General features: G+C 35.8%; 1 protein-coding gene and 1 pseudogene across 1 annotated transcript; one reads left to right on the forward strand and one right to left on the reverse strand.

The window, feature by feature from the left end:
• Positions 1–3,060: 3,060 nt before the first annotated feature.
• LOC110800566 (uncharacterized) lies at positions 3,061–4,232 on the forward strand (annotated as a pseudogene).
• Positions 4,233–11,548: 7,316 nt separating this feature from the next.
• On the reverse strand, positions 11,549–13,279 carry LOC130467414 (uncharacterized). The gene is made up of 4 exons (XM_056835917.1): positions 12,803–13,279; positions 12,338–12,623; positions 12,048–12,227; positions 11,549–11,886 (listed from the first exon to the last, which is right to left on the reverse strand). Exons 1-4 carry the CDS (start codon positions 13,277–13,279, stop codon positions 11,549–11,551), a joined length of 1,281 nt encoding a protein of 426 aa, XP_056691895.1.
• Between the last annotated feature and the right edge of the window lie 4,783 nt (positions 13,280–18,062).

Raw genomic sequence — 18,062 nt, forward strand, 5'->3', positions numbered from 1 at the left:
AGTTGTCTACTAGAAGCCTTCACTAAGGAAGACGAGGTACGGGCGTAACTCCGTAACCCCAATGACCTGCGATATCGAGGAACTTTTGAATAAAATAGAACCGGTGATCAATCTGATCCCAGAAAAAGCCATAGGTGACCCATGACCCCAACTCCTGATTGTCCGTCACTTCAGACGTGCACAGTCTAAAACTATTGCTACTCAATTTCACCTCACATGATTTACTAATTAATACTTGTTATGACTCGACAATCACATAAATCATATAGTCAACAAGTATTCATAACTGCTTTTATCTTGGAATTAGGTAAGCGATCACAAAGTTATCAATCAAGAACTCATTCCAATTAATTCAACCTTTCCTTTAACAATGGTTAACCACTTTTATATAGGTGTAAAGTATCAACTTACTAACAAGGTCCTCGACCCTCATAAAGTAGTGAAATGCTAAAAGGGAACAACGATCAATCGATCAAAACCAATATATATAAAATAGTATAAAGATCCCAACCGACATGCTTGCATCAATCATCCAAGCTAACATGTTATAATTCTCATAATAAAATTCTATGCTCAACGCATTCATCCAACGACATTGAACATGAATTTCCAACATAAACAAGTTCATATATATATATATATATATATATATATATATATATATATATATATATATATATATATATATATATATATATATATATATATATATATATATATATATATATATATATACACTCAAATGAGAAGGAACTTAAAATGAGACGAATGAGAAGCAATCTCATGCGTTCAATGTAATTAGATATGACAACTCTAATCTCTAATTTTCGCGTTTTAGTAATGGCAAGATCGTAATATTGGAAAGAAATATGAACAAATATATTCCGCTCTCCCGATTTCCAGAAATTTGCTCCATTTTCTCTCTCCTCGTGCTTCACTTTCAGGAGCTCCTCCATTTTCGCTCTCCATCTCCTTCGTGATTCTCTCTCCTCCATTTTCACTCTCCCTTCGTGATTCTCTCTCGCCACCGCCACAGTCACCGTGTCCTCACCTGCTGCAACCACGCCGCCGCCACCATCTCTACGCTGCCATCATCTATGCTTCGTCTCCTTAATTGCAATTGGTGAGTGATTCTTTGCTAATTTATGAAATTGTAGGGTTATATTTTGAGTTTTATTACAATTTTGTTGAGATTTAATGTTCACTTCATGATTTATTAGTTAAATTGTTCTTTCTTTCTCTAATTGTTAATTTAGGTCGAATTTTGGTGCAATTAAGTAATGTTGTGATTGATTTTTGCAGTATGTCGAATTTTGGTGCAATTAACTCAAATTGGCTAGTAAATTCAAAGTTTTTTTTTATGTGTTTATGATTATGAAGATTTATGATTTTTTATTCAGTTCAATTTTATTGGTCACAGTTCATGGGATTGCAGAATAATTCGAGAAAGGAAGGACCTGAGCAGGAGACCAATTCCTCAGAGAATTTAAGCTGGAAGTATTTTGCAGCAGGTAATATTTGAGTGGGATTCTTTCTTCTTATTAGCTTATATATATACACATGGATCCTTTGAGTGGTTCTTAGACACTTCACACAGTTGCTTGATTTTACAAGGAGATTTTGTTTGAAAATTTTGTTACTGGAATCTTTTGTTTGAAATTTTACAAGATGAATGCATCGGTTACTAGAATCTTTGGATTGACAGATCAGATGAATGTATTAGGCCTATATGTTTATTGAAGAGGAAACAGATGGTGTTGGTGATGGATGAGGAGAATGCCAATGAGAAATTGGTCATGTACAATTTTGTAGAAGAAGATTTTAAGGATATTGTAGTTCATGGTATTCCAGAAACATTTGGTTTTGGTGGGAGCTTCATGGAGACTCTTGTATCTCCTCATTGCACTAATGAAGCTGTGTAAGAATGCTAGGTTTCCGTAAGAGTAATCACATGTTTTAGTAGAACAGGAACATGTAAGAGTAACTCAAATAATCCTGATAATGATACTTACTGATATATGTAGTTTTTCAACGTTAGGACAACTTCGAATTATGGCAACAACACATGACAGTTCTTTCCAGGAGTGAAGAGCTGTTAGCCGCAAATTCGTGACATGTGTAAAGGTGGTCACAGGAAGAATTGTTGATACACCACCTGCAACCAACATCTTTGATCCACAATGCAGATCGAATCAAGATTGAATGTTTTCATTAAAGTTGAAATAAAACATATACAAATGGAAACGAGCAAGAAAGGATATCTGAACCGACCTTGATAAAGTACCTTGTAAAACAAAGATATTCAAGTTTACAAGCAGATGCAAGAAATTGGATCAACTCTTGTGTCCTTGTCTTATTAGGATTCTGAACCAGTTTGGCTAAAAAGATTGAAACTGACAGGAGACTTTCAGAACCATTGAGACATGCAGACTTAAACGTTCTAGAGATGGACAAGTACTTGAGCTTAGGTGCATTGATAACTAGACATGGTAATTGATGGTACAATAGTTGCAACAGGAGAATCTAGTGACTGAGATCCAAAATTTTCCTGTAGATGCATGGACTGATGAGTGATAACCACACCCTTTCATGTCATCGCAGAAGGGCATGAAAGATTGGCAGCCATGATCTCAGGTATACCTTGCTGCTGTTTTTTGTCAACTTGGACCAGCATTGACTTCTGGCCTTGTTGGTTCTTATGTTGTTGTTGCTGTAAGTTTTCGAATTATTTTGATTTACTTTTTTTGGTTTTTGTTTTACTTTTGTTGATTCTATTTAAAAACACTAGCCTACTAGCTCAATAGGTAGAGCATTGTGCAAATGCACAAAAGATGTGGGTTCGAATCCCACGTAGGTTAATCTTTACTTTTTGCTCATTTTTTTATAGTTTATACAAATGAGCAAATATTTTTGCTCATTTTTAAAATTTTAAAGTTCGGATTTGTTAATATTGAAAACTTTTGCTCATCGCGTCTGAATGAGCAAATAAATTTGCTCAGTTTTTATAGTTTACCCAAATTTTTTTGCTCATTTTTAAAATTTTAAAGTTTGTGTTTGTCAATGTTCAAAACTTTTGCTCATTGTGTCTAAATGAGCAAATATTTTAAAATTTCAGATTACTTAACATTCAAAAAATTTGCTCATTTTATTTTTAATTTACACAAATGAGCAAATACTTTTGAATGTTTTCAATGGATTGAAGATGGATATGGTGTCTTTTTCCATGGAACTTCAGGCTTCAAATTCACTAGAAGAGCAGCTTATGGGAGCTCGGATCCTTCGAAGCTTTGCAGTGAATAAGCGGTTTTCTGATGACACTACAGAAAATAGGAATCACTTCCTCAACAGTTGAAAGATTAGTAGAGATGTTGAACTGGAAGGACTATGAAGAAGAGGATATCAGACAGTCGGCAGCAGAAATCTTGTCAAAACTAGCAGGAAAAACAAAATTCCATTCGAGTTGCAGGAATTCCTGGTGCTTTGTAATCGATTTCATCCCTTCTTTATGTTAGCAAGACCTCAAATTCAGCACTCGATGAAGCTGGTGAGAAATGTATTATTGCTGATCATGAGCATTATGGTTTCTGGACATTCAATCATCTAGGATAACTACTTCTCAAGAAGCTTGCTCGAGACCATGATTAGTGCGGGAAAATAGGGAATACAAGAGGTCTCTTACCGAAAATCATAGACTTCACATGTGCTGAAGAGAGGTTATTGAAGGATGATCATGTCGCAGCATCTCAAATTCAAACAATAAAGAGGTCCTTGCAAGTTATAAAAATGCTAGCGAGTACAACAGGTAGCACAGGGAAACAGCTTCGTAAAGAAATTTCAGAGATTTTTTCACATTCAACAACATCAGAGACATACTAAGGCATGGAGAGAAGTATCCTGATCTGCAAAACCTCGGGATTGAAATACTAACAAGTTTAGCAATGGAAGATGACGCGATAGAAAGGATCGGAGGCACATGAGGAATTCTTAAGGAGTTGCTCAATATATTCTTCAAAGATGGGATGCCTATAGCTCAGGTACATGTTAGAACTGCAGCTGGTGAAGCATTAGTCATGCTCGCATTGGAGAGTAAGCAAAATTGTAACTGTATCTTGAAACTAGGCGCGCTACAGAAGCTTGTCAAAGCACTAGAAATTCCACTTGTTCGTCTAAATGCAGCAAGGATTTTAAGAAATCTATGCACCTATAGTCTGGACGATTCTTCCTGGAGTTAAAGGGAGTTTCTGCAGCAGGGAATTGAAAAAGGGCATGACAGAATTCGGATGCGGTATTACACCAAGGGCATTCATCCACATGGAGCTTATGGCGCACTTTTAGTAGCACGCAAACAGGAAGTGAAGCAGTACAAGTTCTCTAGAGAAAGTGAAGCAATACAAGTTCTCCAGAGGAAGTTAACCCAACAGCCTGTTATTTGCTAGCTTAACTTGACAGTTTCTTATACAACAAGTATATCAATATACCATATCATAACTCACAAGGTGGCAAACATGCTAATTCAATATGGAAGAACTAAAGAAACAGAGGAAGTACTCTACAAAGCATTCAGGTATACCAATATTTGCTCATTTAGAAACAATGAGCAAAATTTAAAAATCCGAACTTTAATATTTGCTCATTTAGACTCAATTAGCAAAATTTTTAAATGGAAACTATAATATTTGCTCATTTAGACACAATGAGCAAAAGTTTAAAGTTCTTTTTAATATTTGCTCATTTAGACACAATGAGCAAAAGTTTAAAGTTCGGATTTTAATATTTGCTCATTTAGACACAATGAGCAAAAAATTTAACATCCGAACTATAATATTTTCTCATTTAGACTCAATAAGCAAAATTTTCAAATAGAAATTATAATATTTGTTCATTTAGATATAATGAACAAAAGTTTAAAATCTGAACTTTAATATTTGCTCATTTAATCGAAACTATAATATTTGCTCATTTAAAAACAATGAGTAAATGTTTAAAATCCGAACTTTAATATTTACTCATTTAGACACAATGAGCAAAAAATTTAAAATCCGAACTTTAATATTTGATCATTTCTAAACTATGAGCAAAATTTTAAAATCCGAACTTTAATATTAGCTCATTTAGACCCAATGAGCAAAAAATTTAAATGGAAACTATAATGTTTTCTCATTTAGACACAATGAGCAAAAGTTTAAAGTTCGGATTTTAATATTTGCTCATTTAGACACAATGAGCAAAATTTTAACATCCGAACTTTAATATTTGCTCATTTAGACTCAATGAGCAAAAATTTCAAATTGGAACTATAATATTTGCTCATTTAGACACAATGAGCAAAAGTTTAAAGTTTAGATTTTAATATTTGCTCATTTAGACACAATGAGCAAAATTTTAACATCCGAACTTTAATATTTGCTCATTTAGACTCAATGAGCAAAAATTTCAAATAGAAACTATAATATTTGCTCATTTAGATATAATGAATAAAAGTTTAAAATCCGAACTTTAATATTTGCTCATTTAGACCCAATGAGCAAATGTTTAAAATCCGAACTTTAATATTTACTCATTTAAAAACAATGAGCAAAAATCTAAAATTGAAACTATAATATTTGCTCATTTAGACACAATGAGCAAAAGTTTAAAGTTCGAATTTTAATATTTGCTCATTTAGACACAATGAGCAAAACTTTAAAATCCGAACTTTAATATTTACTCATTTAGACACAATGAGCAAATGTTTAAAATCGAACTTTAATATTTTCTCATTTAAAAACAATGAGCAAATGTTTAAAATCCGAACTTTAATATTTGCTCATTTAGATACAATGAGCAAAATTTTAAAATCCGAACTTTAATATTTGCTCATTTAGACACAATGAGCAAAAATATTTTAAAACCCGAACTTTAATATTTGCTCATTTAGACACAATGAGCAAAAGTTTAAAGTTCGTATTTTAGTATTTGCTCATTTAGATACAATGAGCAAAAACTTTAAAATCCGAACTTTAATATTTGCTCCTTTAGACACAATGAGCAAATTAAAGTTTAAAGTTCGTATTTTAGTATTTGCTCATTTAGATACAATGAGCAAAAACTTTAAAATCCGAACTTTAATATTTTCTCATTTAGACACAATGAGCAAAACTTTAAAATCCAAACTTTAGTATTTTCTCATTTAGATATATACAATGAGCAAAAACTTTAAAATCCGAACTTTAATATTTGCTCATTTAGACACAAATGAGCAAATATTTTTGCTCATTTTCAAAATTTTAAAGCTCGAATTTGTTAATATTGAAAACTTTTGCTCATCGTTAATAAATGAGCAAAATCCGACGACTCTAATGGTCTAGCATCCGCGTTTCAGTAATGGCAAAATCCGAGCTTTAAAATTTTAAAGTTCGGATTTGTTAGTAGTGAAAACTTTTGCTCATCGTTTCTAAATGAGCAAATAAATTTGCTCATTTTTTATAGTTATACAAATGAGCAAATATTTTTGCTCATTTTTAAAATTTTAAAGCTCGGGTTTGTTAATATTGAAAACTTTTGCTCATCGTGTCTAAATGAGCAAATAAATTTGCTCATTTTTTATAGTTATACAAATGAGCAAATATTTTTGCTCATTTTTTTAATTTTAAAGCTCAGATTTGTTAATATTGAAAACGTTTGCTCATCGTGTCTAAATGAGCAAATAAATTTGCTTATTTTTTATAGTTATACAAATGAGCAAATATTTTTGCTCATTTTCAAAATTTTAAAGCTCGAATTTGTTAATATTGAAAACTTTTGCTCATCGTTAATAAATGAGCAAATAAATTTGCTCATTTTTTATAGTTTACACAAATGAGCAAATATTTTTGCTCATTTTTATAATTTCTAAAGTGCGGGTTTGCTAATATTCAAAACTTTTGCTAATTGTTTCTAAATGAGCAAATATTTTAAAGTCTCCGATTACTTAACATTCAAAAAATTTCTCATTTTTTTTATAATTTACACAAATGAGCAAATATTTTTGCTCATTTTTATAGTTTACACAAATGAGCAAATATTTTTGCTCATTTCTAAAATTTTAAAGTTCGGGTTTGTTAATATTAAATTTTTTTGCTCATTTTGTCTAAATGAGCAAATATTTTAAATCTCAGATTACTTAACATTCAAAAAATTTGCTCATTTTGATATTGTACACAAATGAGCAAATGTTTTTAAACTTTTGATTGCTTAACTTAAAAAAAAATTTGCTCATAATTTTCTTTTTGTTCAATTCAAAAGAAAATAAACTTGTAAAAGTAAATAGAATTGATTCAATAAGGTAGGAGAACTAATATCGCAAACAAAATACAAAGAGTTGCCTATGTAGGATTCGAACCTACATCATTGTGCAATCGCACAAAGCTCTACCAATTGAGCTAATAGGCATTACTTGCATATTGGAACCAACACAATGTGAAACCATCTTTTCGAGTCACTTTAGAACTCATTATATTAACAACCCTATTTTGTTCTTCAATTCATTCATATCTAATTTATGTATTCGGGATATACTTGATTTCGATTCAGCACACTGGTGGATGAATAAGGCCATTTCTAGCTAATGTTATACTTTCGAAATCACCTCATATATATGCAGCTTCTTGATTCTAATTCAGATGAGTTTCATGTTTGAAATTTCTTGCAGTAATCACTTCATGGTAGGAAACAAAATCATTAGAAATTTGAATCGAATGGTTGCCTTTGACAAGGGACTCACAACTTAGATTCTCACAAAACCCAGGTCATTTTTCATACCATATCACCCAGACATAACAGTTATATACCCATTCCTGAGATTTGTAAGATCAAATGGAGTGATAACTGATAAGTCTTTCAGAAAGTACCTTAACAGCAGTGGAGATGTTTCTCCCCTGAGGCCTACTAAACCCTCCAAGAACACTAATGGCTTGTGGAGTCACTGCAATTCTAGCTTCAATAATAGCTTTCGCTGCTGTAATTCTCGAAGGTGATGCTCCCTCCAATTTTATCGCATCCATTCCTCCCTCTTTCAGAATTCTGACAGGTGAATCAATTGCCTGTTAGTAATTCAAATTTCCAAATCAAGGATCACCACAATAAAACACATAAACAAAATATCAATGAAGGCATCTTGTTACAATGAGTTATGGCAAAAGGAACCTATCCACACAGCCCAGATTACATGATACTGCAACATTAAACTTCTTCAAAGTTCAAACCAAAACAAATGCATGAGGACAACATGTTAACTAATAAACCTTTCAGTTTAAAGAAAGAGAACATTGAACAAACCTGACCACTGCAGAAAGGTCCAGCTCCAATACCGATTGTAGGAATTCCTAAAACAGAAAATGTTGCTGCCTGCCACTGGTGCAGGAACACATTCCAAAACAAAAGCAAAACACCCAGCTTCTTGCAAAGCAAGTGCAGTCTCCACCACCTTCACAGTACCAAATTCAGCTCTAACAAAATTCAAGTGTAAGATCAAATGACCAGAACCTTCATAAAATAGAGATATGTAGCAAAAAAATCCACAATAAAAACTGAATCAACAAATACAAATATATTTACAATCAAATTCAAGGAAAACAAAAACAAAAAGAGAAAAAGAATTCCCCCAAATCAACTCAATTCGAGCAAAACACCTAGCTGATTCGAGAAAATCAAAAGCAAAACCCTAATTCGAAAGATTTGAATAACGTGAACTCAATTCACATAATTACTCAATCAAAGAAATCACATGAATTCCAATAAAGAAGCTAATTGAACATAAATCGAATTCACGAACAGAAAAATTGAAGAACAATAGCAAAATAATCTGAAAATAATCAGAAAAATCGAAGAATTACGGACTAATTGAATGAAGAGAGAAAAACTAAAGTAGCAAAAACTGAAGAAAAACAATATACAAAAAACATACCCTGGAGAATTGAAAGAAGATCGCAAAGAAGGTAAAGAGATATGCAGGAGAATTGAGGAACTTGAAGAAGATGAAGACGCTTAGCAGAGCCGCAGAGGATTCACAAGAGGAGAGAGAAAACTGAAGGAAGAGAGAGAAATAATTCTGAAAAATTGACGTTGTGGTGGGTGGTCATTCAACGCATAAAATTACTTTTTTACCCTTAATATTTTCATTTGGTCAGGTAGATCGTGCGCCATTGGATTTATTTTCTCTGAACGGTTAAGATCGCTTCTCATTCTTCCCATTATAAGGATCTTCTCATTGGAGGGGAACCTATATATATATATATATATATATATATATATATATATATATATATATATATATATATATATATAGATTTACACTCAAATGAGAAGGAGACTTAAAACGAGAAGAATGAGAAAGAATATGATGCGTATAATATCAACTGATCTAATGGCTAGGATTCAATATTGCAAAAACCAAAAAAAAACCCGGATAACTCACATTCTTCCGACCAATTTCCAAATCCCATAATCAATTTTCTCTCTCCTGCTAGAGATTTCATCCATGGCGTCACTCTCCTCCTTATTCTCTCATTGCGCCTAATCACTCGCCGCTTGCTGCAACCACTGCTCTGCCACCACTCCGCCACCTGCCGCAACATCCAGTGAGCTCAATTTTCTCTCTCCTTCTCAAGCAATCAACCATGGAAGAAACCTCATCCTCCTCTTCATTTTCTCTCTCCTCCATCCCCATCCCCTACTACTCGAACTCCATTAATTCTCACAGAGATCTCGCTGAATATATACTCACACTCCATCAAATCGGGAAGGAGCTTATCAAAATTTGTCAAAACCTCCAATGTTCTTCGTTAAATTCGGACTAGTTATTTAGTTTCAGTTAGGGGATGAAAGTAATTCGCTTATTTAAACAAATGAGCAAAAAAAATTTGCTCATTTGAGTAAATGAGCAAAAAAATTTGCTCATTTGAGTAAATGAGCAAAAAAATATTTTAAATGAGCAATCAAGATTTCAAATATGGCAATAGGACTTTCACACACACAAAAAAAAAATACCATTAATGATATGAACGATCTACCGAATTGAACCCATGTTAAGATAATTGCATTCATTGCTTCAATTATACTCCACAAATCAAATTAATTATTAGCGAATTTCCTCCAACTACATGCACGATTAGTCTCAAATGTAATTGAATGACCCAGAAAGTAATTTAGATTAGATGACCCACCAAATATATGCATCTCTAGTAGATCTAATTAAAACCAAAATACAATGACCCACCAAATAAATCAAGCAACGATCTATATTCTCTAAATTTCATTAGTGAAGTAAAATAAACCAAGAGCTTCAATTAACAAGTAGATCGACAATTAAGATGTCGGTTCTTCCTAGAAAATTCAGCAACTGGTGGAACATCGTCATTGTCGACCCCACTGAAGCAGATGTATTTTTCTCATTTGTGCCATGAAAATACGAAGAACAAATTAGAGAACAAGAGGTCATGTTTTTTTTTTTGGGTTGCATTCTTCTGGGTTTTATCACTCGATTTTTTTTGCATAGTGTAATGTTAAATTTTTGCCCCCTTGTTGCAGAAAGTAGGAAGTAACAGTTGTATAGAAAGACAACAAAGGGGTTAGGGAGGAGAGAGAAAGCTAAGAGTGGGTTAGGGGCGGTGGGTTAATGTTTTCTTTAGTAATTAGCTCAGTTGCACGCGCGAGATGTAGCCCTCGGATCAATTCAATTGTACGGTTCAAATTCCTTCCCATTCTTCTCATTTTAAACATCTTCTCATTGGAGGGTGACCCTATTATATATATATATATATATATATATATATATATATATATATATATATATATATATATATATATATATATATATATATATATATATATATATATATATATATTCAACAAGGTTTCCACAATAGCACACATCCACAAACACACATGTATGTACTTACCTTGTGTAAACAAATTGATAGACCACTTTAACACTTTCAAAAGTTGCCTATAGAGAATTCTTCGCCTAAAACTGTTCCGAACATAACGACACCATTGCAAATCTTACCCTGGTTTTAAGTCTGTCTAGAAGAGCTAACCATAGGATCACCCTATGCTTTGGAATAGAAAATCTGTTCCGAACATAACGACACCATTGCAAATTGGGAGTGGGACCACAGAGCTTACAGTACATGTCCTTGATTGAGTACTTGGGGGAGGACAACCACAAGGGAGACTGAAGCTGAGAGTTGCAGAAGTTTTTAACTCTGCAGATATACTTAACTGCCCAACTGGTTGCAGCTGAAGGAGTGAACAGCTGCCAATTTTTGTTCTTGATATACATAGCATGAATCCACTTTACCCACATATTGTCTTGCTTTTTCTCAATTGCCCAAGCAAGCTTTCCCACTGCAGCTTGGTTCCACATGGCTAAATTCCTAAAACCAAGACCACCTTGGCTTTTAGGGGTGCATAATTTATCCCAAGAGACAGAACCTGGCCTACCATCTTCATAACAACCATGCCACAGAAATGATCTACAAATTGCATTTATCTTTTTTACAATAGCCACAGGAAGAATAAACATTTACCCCTAATAAGAGCAAATGCTCATTAGAACAGAGTTGATGAGTTGAGCCCTTCCAGCAAATGAGAGATGCCTGGAGCTCCAAATTTTGATTTTTGTCACCATTTTCTCCACCAGCAGTTCACAGTCAGCTGCATTAAGATTTTTTGTGCTGATGGGGACACCCAGGTATCTAAAAGGCAGAACACCCTTCCCAAAACCAGACACAGACACCAATTCCTCCCTTAAACTGACAGTTCCCCCACAACAATAGATAGATGACTTGGCAGGATTAACCTGGAGTCCAGTAGTGGAAGAAAAGCGAGCAAAAGATGAGAGCAAAAGCTGAACTGACTCCTTGTCACCTTTACAGAACATCAGCAAGTCATTAGCAAAACATAAGTGATTCAGTTTTAGATTTCTGCATCTAGGGTGAAACTGAAAATCAGGGTGAGTGCCAACTAGTTTCATTGCCCTAGAGAAGTATTCCATACACAATGTAAACAACAGGGAGACAAAGGGTCACCTTGTCTGAGCCCCCTTCTTGGTTGGATCAGATCAGTTGGAACACCATTTATGAGAATGGAGTATCTTGTGGTGGTCAAGCATGTCATGATCAATTGAACAAAGTGAGAAGGAAAACCAAGGTCCACTATCACTTCCTCAATGAAGCCCCACTCAACAGTATCATATGCCTTTTTCAAGTCTAATTTCATCAGGCAACAGGGACTTTTTTTTGGTGATTTTTGTACATTTTCACAATGTATTGGCAAATCTAGACATTATGAAGGATGGATCTACCCTTTACAAAGGCACCTTGGTTTTGAGATATAACATCAGGAAGAACACTACCAATTTTCTCACAAAGGATCTTGGAGATACACTTATAAATTATTGAGCAACAGGTTATAGGTCTGAAGTCACCAGTAGAAGAAGGAACTGAGATTTTTGGGATCAGAGAGATTGAAGTGACATTGACCTCTTTTAGGATTTTTCCTGTTTTAAAGAAATCTGAAATAGCCAAGAACAGATCATTCACGATAATAGGCCATGCAGCTTTGAAGAAACAACTGTTATAACCATCCAACCAGGGCCTTGTTATCTGGGATGGAGAACAAAGCTTTTTTTAACATCATTCATGGTAATAGGGCATTCCAGAATGTTCCTGTGAGAATCATCAAGTCTAATCCCCTAGTCCATGACAACTGTGTCCACTGGAGTTCTAATTTGCACAGAGCCACTGAACAAATTAGAATAAAACCCAATGAAAGCCTATTGAACTTCATCAGCTGATTGAACCCAATCACCATTCATATTGAAGATAGAGTGAATCTTGTTTTGTTTCCTTCTCTGCTTGATGCTTTGATGGAAAATTCTGGTGTTCTCATCCCCATGTTCCAACCAATTAAGTTTGGCTGTTTGTTGGAGATAAGATAAGTAAGCTGCATGAGCATTCTTGTAGGCTACACTAGCTTGTTTTTCTGCAGTAGCTAGATCAACATTCCGAGGATTAGAGTGACGCTTGTTTTGTGCATCAGTGAAGGCATGAAACAGTCTCAAGTCTTCAGCTTCCACAGAGTTGAACCCCTCTTTATTGAGATTTTTCAAATCAATTTTTAGCCATTTAAGCCTTTGAATAAATCTGAACATATAACATCCTTCCACAGTCTTCTCCCAATTAGACCTAACCAGAGGCAAGAATTTTTCAGACTTGAAAGGCCTCTTCAGAGAATCATTTTTATAGCAGCTAAGCACCATGGGGCTGTTAGGTTATGATACATATGACATTTACATAGATCATGCGGAAACAACCATTAACCCAGGAAACATATTATTTACACATAATCATTTAGCATAGTTTAGATGCATACTCTTTGTTGCGTGCCTTCCCTAGCTGCGCCCGAACCGAACAAGAACAAGTCTTTTAGGACTCCAAGTGTCGTCCCTCCGTAGAAAGTCCACAGCACGTCCGGATCCGCCTTAAGATTGACCAACTAGAATCGCCCTTAAGGTACTCAGAAAATTCGGCACTTTTGGGGCAAGATGGGTGTTTGAATTTTCTCTCAAAAACTCACTTTTGAATACTTTGAAACTTGTATTTAAATTATGACCCCTAGGCCTTTATTTATAGAGTTATGGAAAAGGAATCGTAATCCTAGTAGGATGCGAATTAATTGGAATTAGAATTCTACATGAATTCTACTTAATCAATTTATCCAATAGGAATAGACATTTAATCATACACTGACTCTTGCAGATTCAGGAATCTCGCATGAGCTCAAACTCACACACACACGGCAGCCACAAGGGCTGCCCACGCATGCGAGCAGCAGCCCACGCAGCGCGGCCCACGCATGCGCGGCCTTGTGCGCGCTGGGCTGTGGCGTGCGTGCTTGCTGGGCGATGGCCTGGCTTCGTGCTGGGCCTTCGTCCGGCAGGCCTCGTCCGATGCTAATTCGTACGATACGCTTCCGATTAAATTTCCATTTCCGGAATCTATTTCCGATACGAACAATATTTAATATTTCCGATTCCGGAATTAATTTCCGTTTCGAACAAATATTTAATATTTCCGTTTCCGGAATTATTTTCCGATTCCGGTAATATTTCCGATTCTGACAATATTTCCGTTTCCGGCAATATTTCCGATTCTGGTAATATTTCCATTTCCAATAATATTTTCCGATTCTGACAATATTTCCGTTTCCGGCAATATTTCCGATTCTGGTAATATTTCCATTTCCAATAATATTTTCCGATACGTACCATGTTTCCGTTTCCGGCAACATCTACGACTTGGATAATATTCATATTTCCGATACGATCCATATTTCCGTTTCCGGCAATATCATCGTTTCCGGAGTATTCATTTCTTGCCTGTGACGATCTTAGCTCCCACTGAAACCAAGATCCGTCGGTTCCGAATATTCATAGATGGAGTATTTAATGCCATTAAATACTTGATCCGTTTACGTACTTTTTGTGTGACCCTACGGGTTCAGTCAAGAGTAAGCTGTGGATTAATATCATTAATTCCACTTGAACTGAAGCGGCCTCTAGCTAGGCATTCAGCTCACTTGATCTCACTGAATTATTAACTTGTTAATTAATACTGAACCGCATTTATTAGACTTAACATAGAATGCATACTTGGACCAAGGGCATTATTTCCTTCAGTCTCCCACTTGTCCTTAGGGACAAGTGTGCATTTCCTAATTCCTTTGTCGCTCGATGCTTGCTCTTGAACATAAGGTAAGAGTTGTCATCCTTATTATGTCCAGAGGTGTTCCTCGGTTTCAGAGTTCAACTGATCAAATAAACAGATAATCATAGCCTATGATTCATCCGAGCACGGCCATGCATTTCACAGTTTCTAGCTCTCCGAGTGGCCTTGTACAACTTTTAAGCATCTCATCCCGATTTATGGGAGGACAATCCCAATCTTGCGATCTTGAGATTAGACTTCGTTTGATAGGTGATTACCTGAGCGTTGCCTTTATAGCCTCCTTTTACGGTGCGACGGTTGGTCAACGTCAAAGCAACCAGTTCTCAAACAAGTAATCTCAAATCACTCAGGTATTGAGGATTTAGTGTCTAATAATTTAATGAAATTTACTTATGACAGACTTTCATCTCTTACAGTAAAGTTTCATAGGTCTTGTCCGATACTAGTCTTCCCAAAGTAAGTATCTATGCAAATGATTATGACATTGCCATGTCCACATAGTTCAAGAAACAGAACTACTAGTCATCTTGCATTCTAATCGTCTAACGTTTTCTATGCGTCCAATTTTATAGAAAACTCCGATTAGGGACCATTTTCAACCTTTGACATTCAAGTTCACTTGATAGACATTTCTTAGTCACAGGACTGGTCCTGACAGTCTATCTTGAATATATCGTCAAGTTGAAGGGACTCATCATTTAATAAACCACAAATTAAATGGAAAAATGAATTCCTTTCATTTATTGTGAATGATTAACCAATAATGTTTTACAAAGATTTAAACTCTAAAACTTTAAAACATTAAACAGAGACATCAAAGCCATTCTCCAATATGCTTGATTCCCATAGCTGCAGTGTGCGAGTTGTGCTTCGCTTGCGGCAGAGGTTTAGTTAATGGATCTGATATGTTGTCATCAGTTCCAATTTTGCTTATCTCGACTTCTTTTCTTTCAACGAACTCTCGTAGAAGGTGAAATCTACGAAGTACATGCTTGACTCTCTGGTGGTGTCTAGGCTCTTTTGCCTGTGCAATAGCTCCGTTATTATCACAATACAGGGCTATTGGTCCTTTAATGGAGGGGACTACACCAAGTTCTCCTATGAACTTCCTTAGCCATATAGCTTCCTTTGCTGCTTCATGTGCAGCAATGTACTCCGCTTCAGTTGTAGAATCCGCAATGGTGCTTTGCTTAGCACTTTTCCAGCTTACTGCTCCTCCGTTGAGGCAGAAGACAAACCCAGACTGTGATCTGAAATCATCTTTGTCGGTTTGGAAACTTGCGTCCGTATAGCCTTTAACAATTAATTCATCATCTCCACCATAGACCAGGAAGTCATCTTTGTGCCTTTTTAGGTACTTCAGAATGTTCTTGGCAGCAGTCCAATGCGCCTCTCCTGGGTCTGACTGGTATCTGCTCGTAGCACTGAGTGCGTACGCAACATCCGGGCGTGTACATATCATAGCATACATTATTGAACCAATCAATGATGCATATGGAATCCCATTCATTCGTCTACGCTCATCAAGTGTTTTTGGGCACTGAGTCTTGCTTAGAGTCATTCCATGAGACATGGGTAGGTAGCCTCGCTTGGAGTCCGCCATCTTGAACCTATCAAGCACCTTATTTATATAAGTGCTTTGACTAAGTCCAATCATCTTTTTAGATCTATCTCTGTAAATCTTGATGCCCAATATGTACTGTGCTTCCCCTAGATCCTTCATCGAAAAACATTTCCCAAGCCAAATCTTGACAGAGTTCAACATAGGAATGTCATTTCCGATAAGCAATATGTCGTCGACATATAATACTAGGAAAGCAATTTTGCTCCCACTGACCTTCTTGTATACACAAGATTCGTCTGCGTTCTTGATGAAACCAAAGTCACTGACCGCTTCATCAAAACGTATATTCCAGCTCCTGGATGCCTGCTTCAATCCGTAGATTGATTTCTTTAGCTTGCATACCTTTTTAGCATTCTTTGGATCCTCAAAACCTTCAGGCTGTGTCATAAACACAGTTTCTGTTAAAACGCCGTTTAAGAAAGCAGTTTTGACATCCATCTGCCATATTTCGTAATCGTAATATGCAGCGATTGCTAACATTATTCGAATAGACTTTAGCATTGCAACTGGTGAAAAGGTTTCATCGTAATCCACACCGTGGACTTGCCTGTAACCTTTCGCAACCAATCTAGCTTTGAAAACTTCAAGTTTCCCATCCTTGTCCTTTTTCAGTTTGAAAACCCATTTGCTTCCAATGGCTTGGTAGCCATCTGGCAAATCGACCAAATCCCATACTTGGTTTTCAGACATGGAGTCTAATTCAGATTGCATGGCTTCTTGCCATTGCTTGGAGCTAGGGCTCGTCATAGCTTGCTTGTAAGTCGCAGGTTCATCACTTTCAAGTAATAGAACGTTATAGCTCTCGTTCGTCAAAATACCTAAGTACCTTTCCGGTTGAGATCTATATCTTTGCGATCTACGCGGGGTAACATTTCTAGATTGACCATGATTCTCACCAGATTCTTCTAAAGATCTCTGAGTTTCATCCTGAATGTCATCTTGAGCATTCTCTAGAGTTTGTTGTTCGACTCGAATTTCTTCGAGGTCTACTTTTCTCCCACTTGTCATTTTGGAAATGTGATCTTTCTCCAAAAAGACACCATCTCGAGCAACAAACACTTTGTTCTCAGATGTATTGTAGAAGTAATACCCCTTTGTTTCCTTTGGATAGCCCACAAGGATACATTTGTCAGATTTTGGATGAAGTTTGTCTGAAATTAATCGTTTGACGTATACTTCACATCCCCAAATCTTAAGAAAAGACACATTTGGAGGCTTTCCAAACCATAATTCGTATGGAGTCTTTTCGACAGCTTTAGACGGAGCTCTATTTATAGTGAGTGCAGCTGTATTTAGTGCATGTCCCCAAAATTCTAATGGAAGTTCGGCCTGACCCATCATTGACCTGACCATGTCTAGCAAGGTTCTGTTCCTCCGTTCTGACACACCGTTCCATTGTGGTGTTCCAGGAGGAGTCAATTCTGATAGAATTCCACATTCTTTCAGATGGTCATCAAATTCATGGCTCAGATATTCACCGCCTCTATCAGACCGCAGTGCCTTGATCTTCTTGCCTAATTGATTCTCTACTTCACTCTGAAATTCCTTGAATTTGTCAAAGGATTCAGACTTATGCTTCATTAGGTAGACATAACCATACCTACTGAAGTCATCAGTGAAAGTGATAAAGTAGCTGAAACCACCTCTAGCATTTGTACTCATTGGTCCACATACATCTGTATGGATTAAAC

This window comes from Spinacia oleracea, chromosome 2 (genome assembly GCF_020520425.1).
Source record: "Spinacia oleracea cultivar Varoflay chromosome 2, BTI_SOV_V1, whole genome shotgun sequence".
NCBI classification, from domain to species: Eukaryota; Viridiplantae; Streptophyta; class Magnoliopsida; order Caryophyllales; family Amaranthaceae; genus Spinacia; species Spinacia oleracea.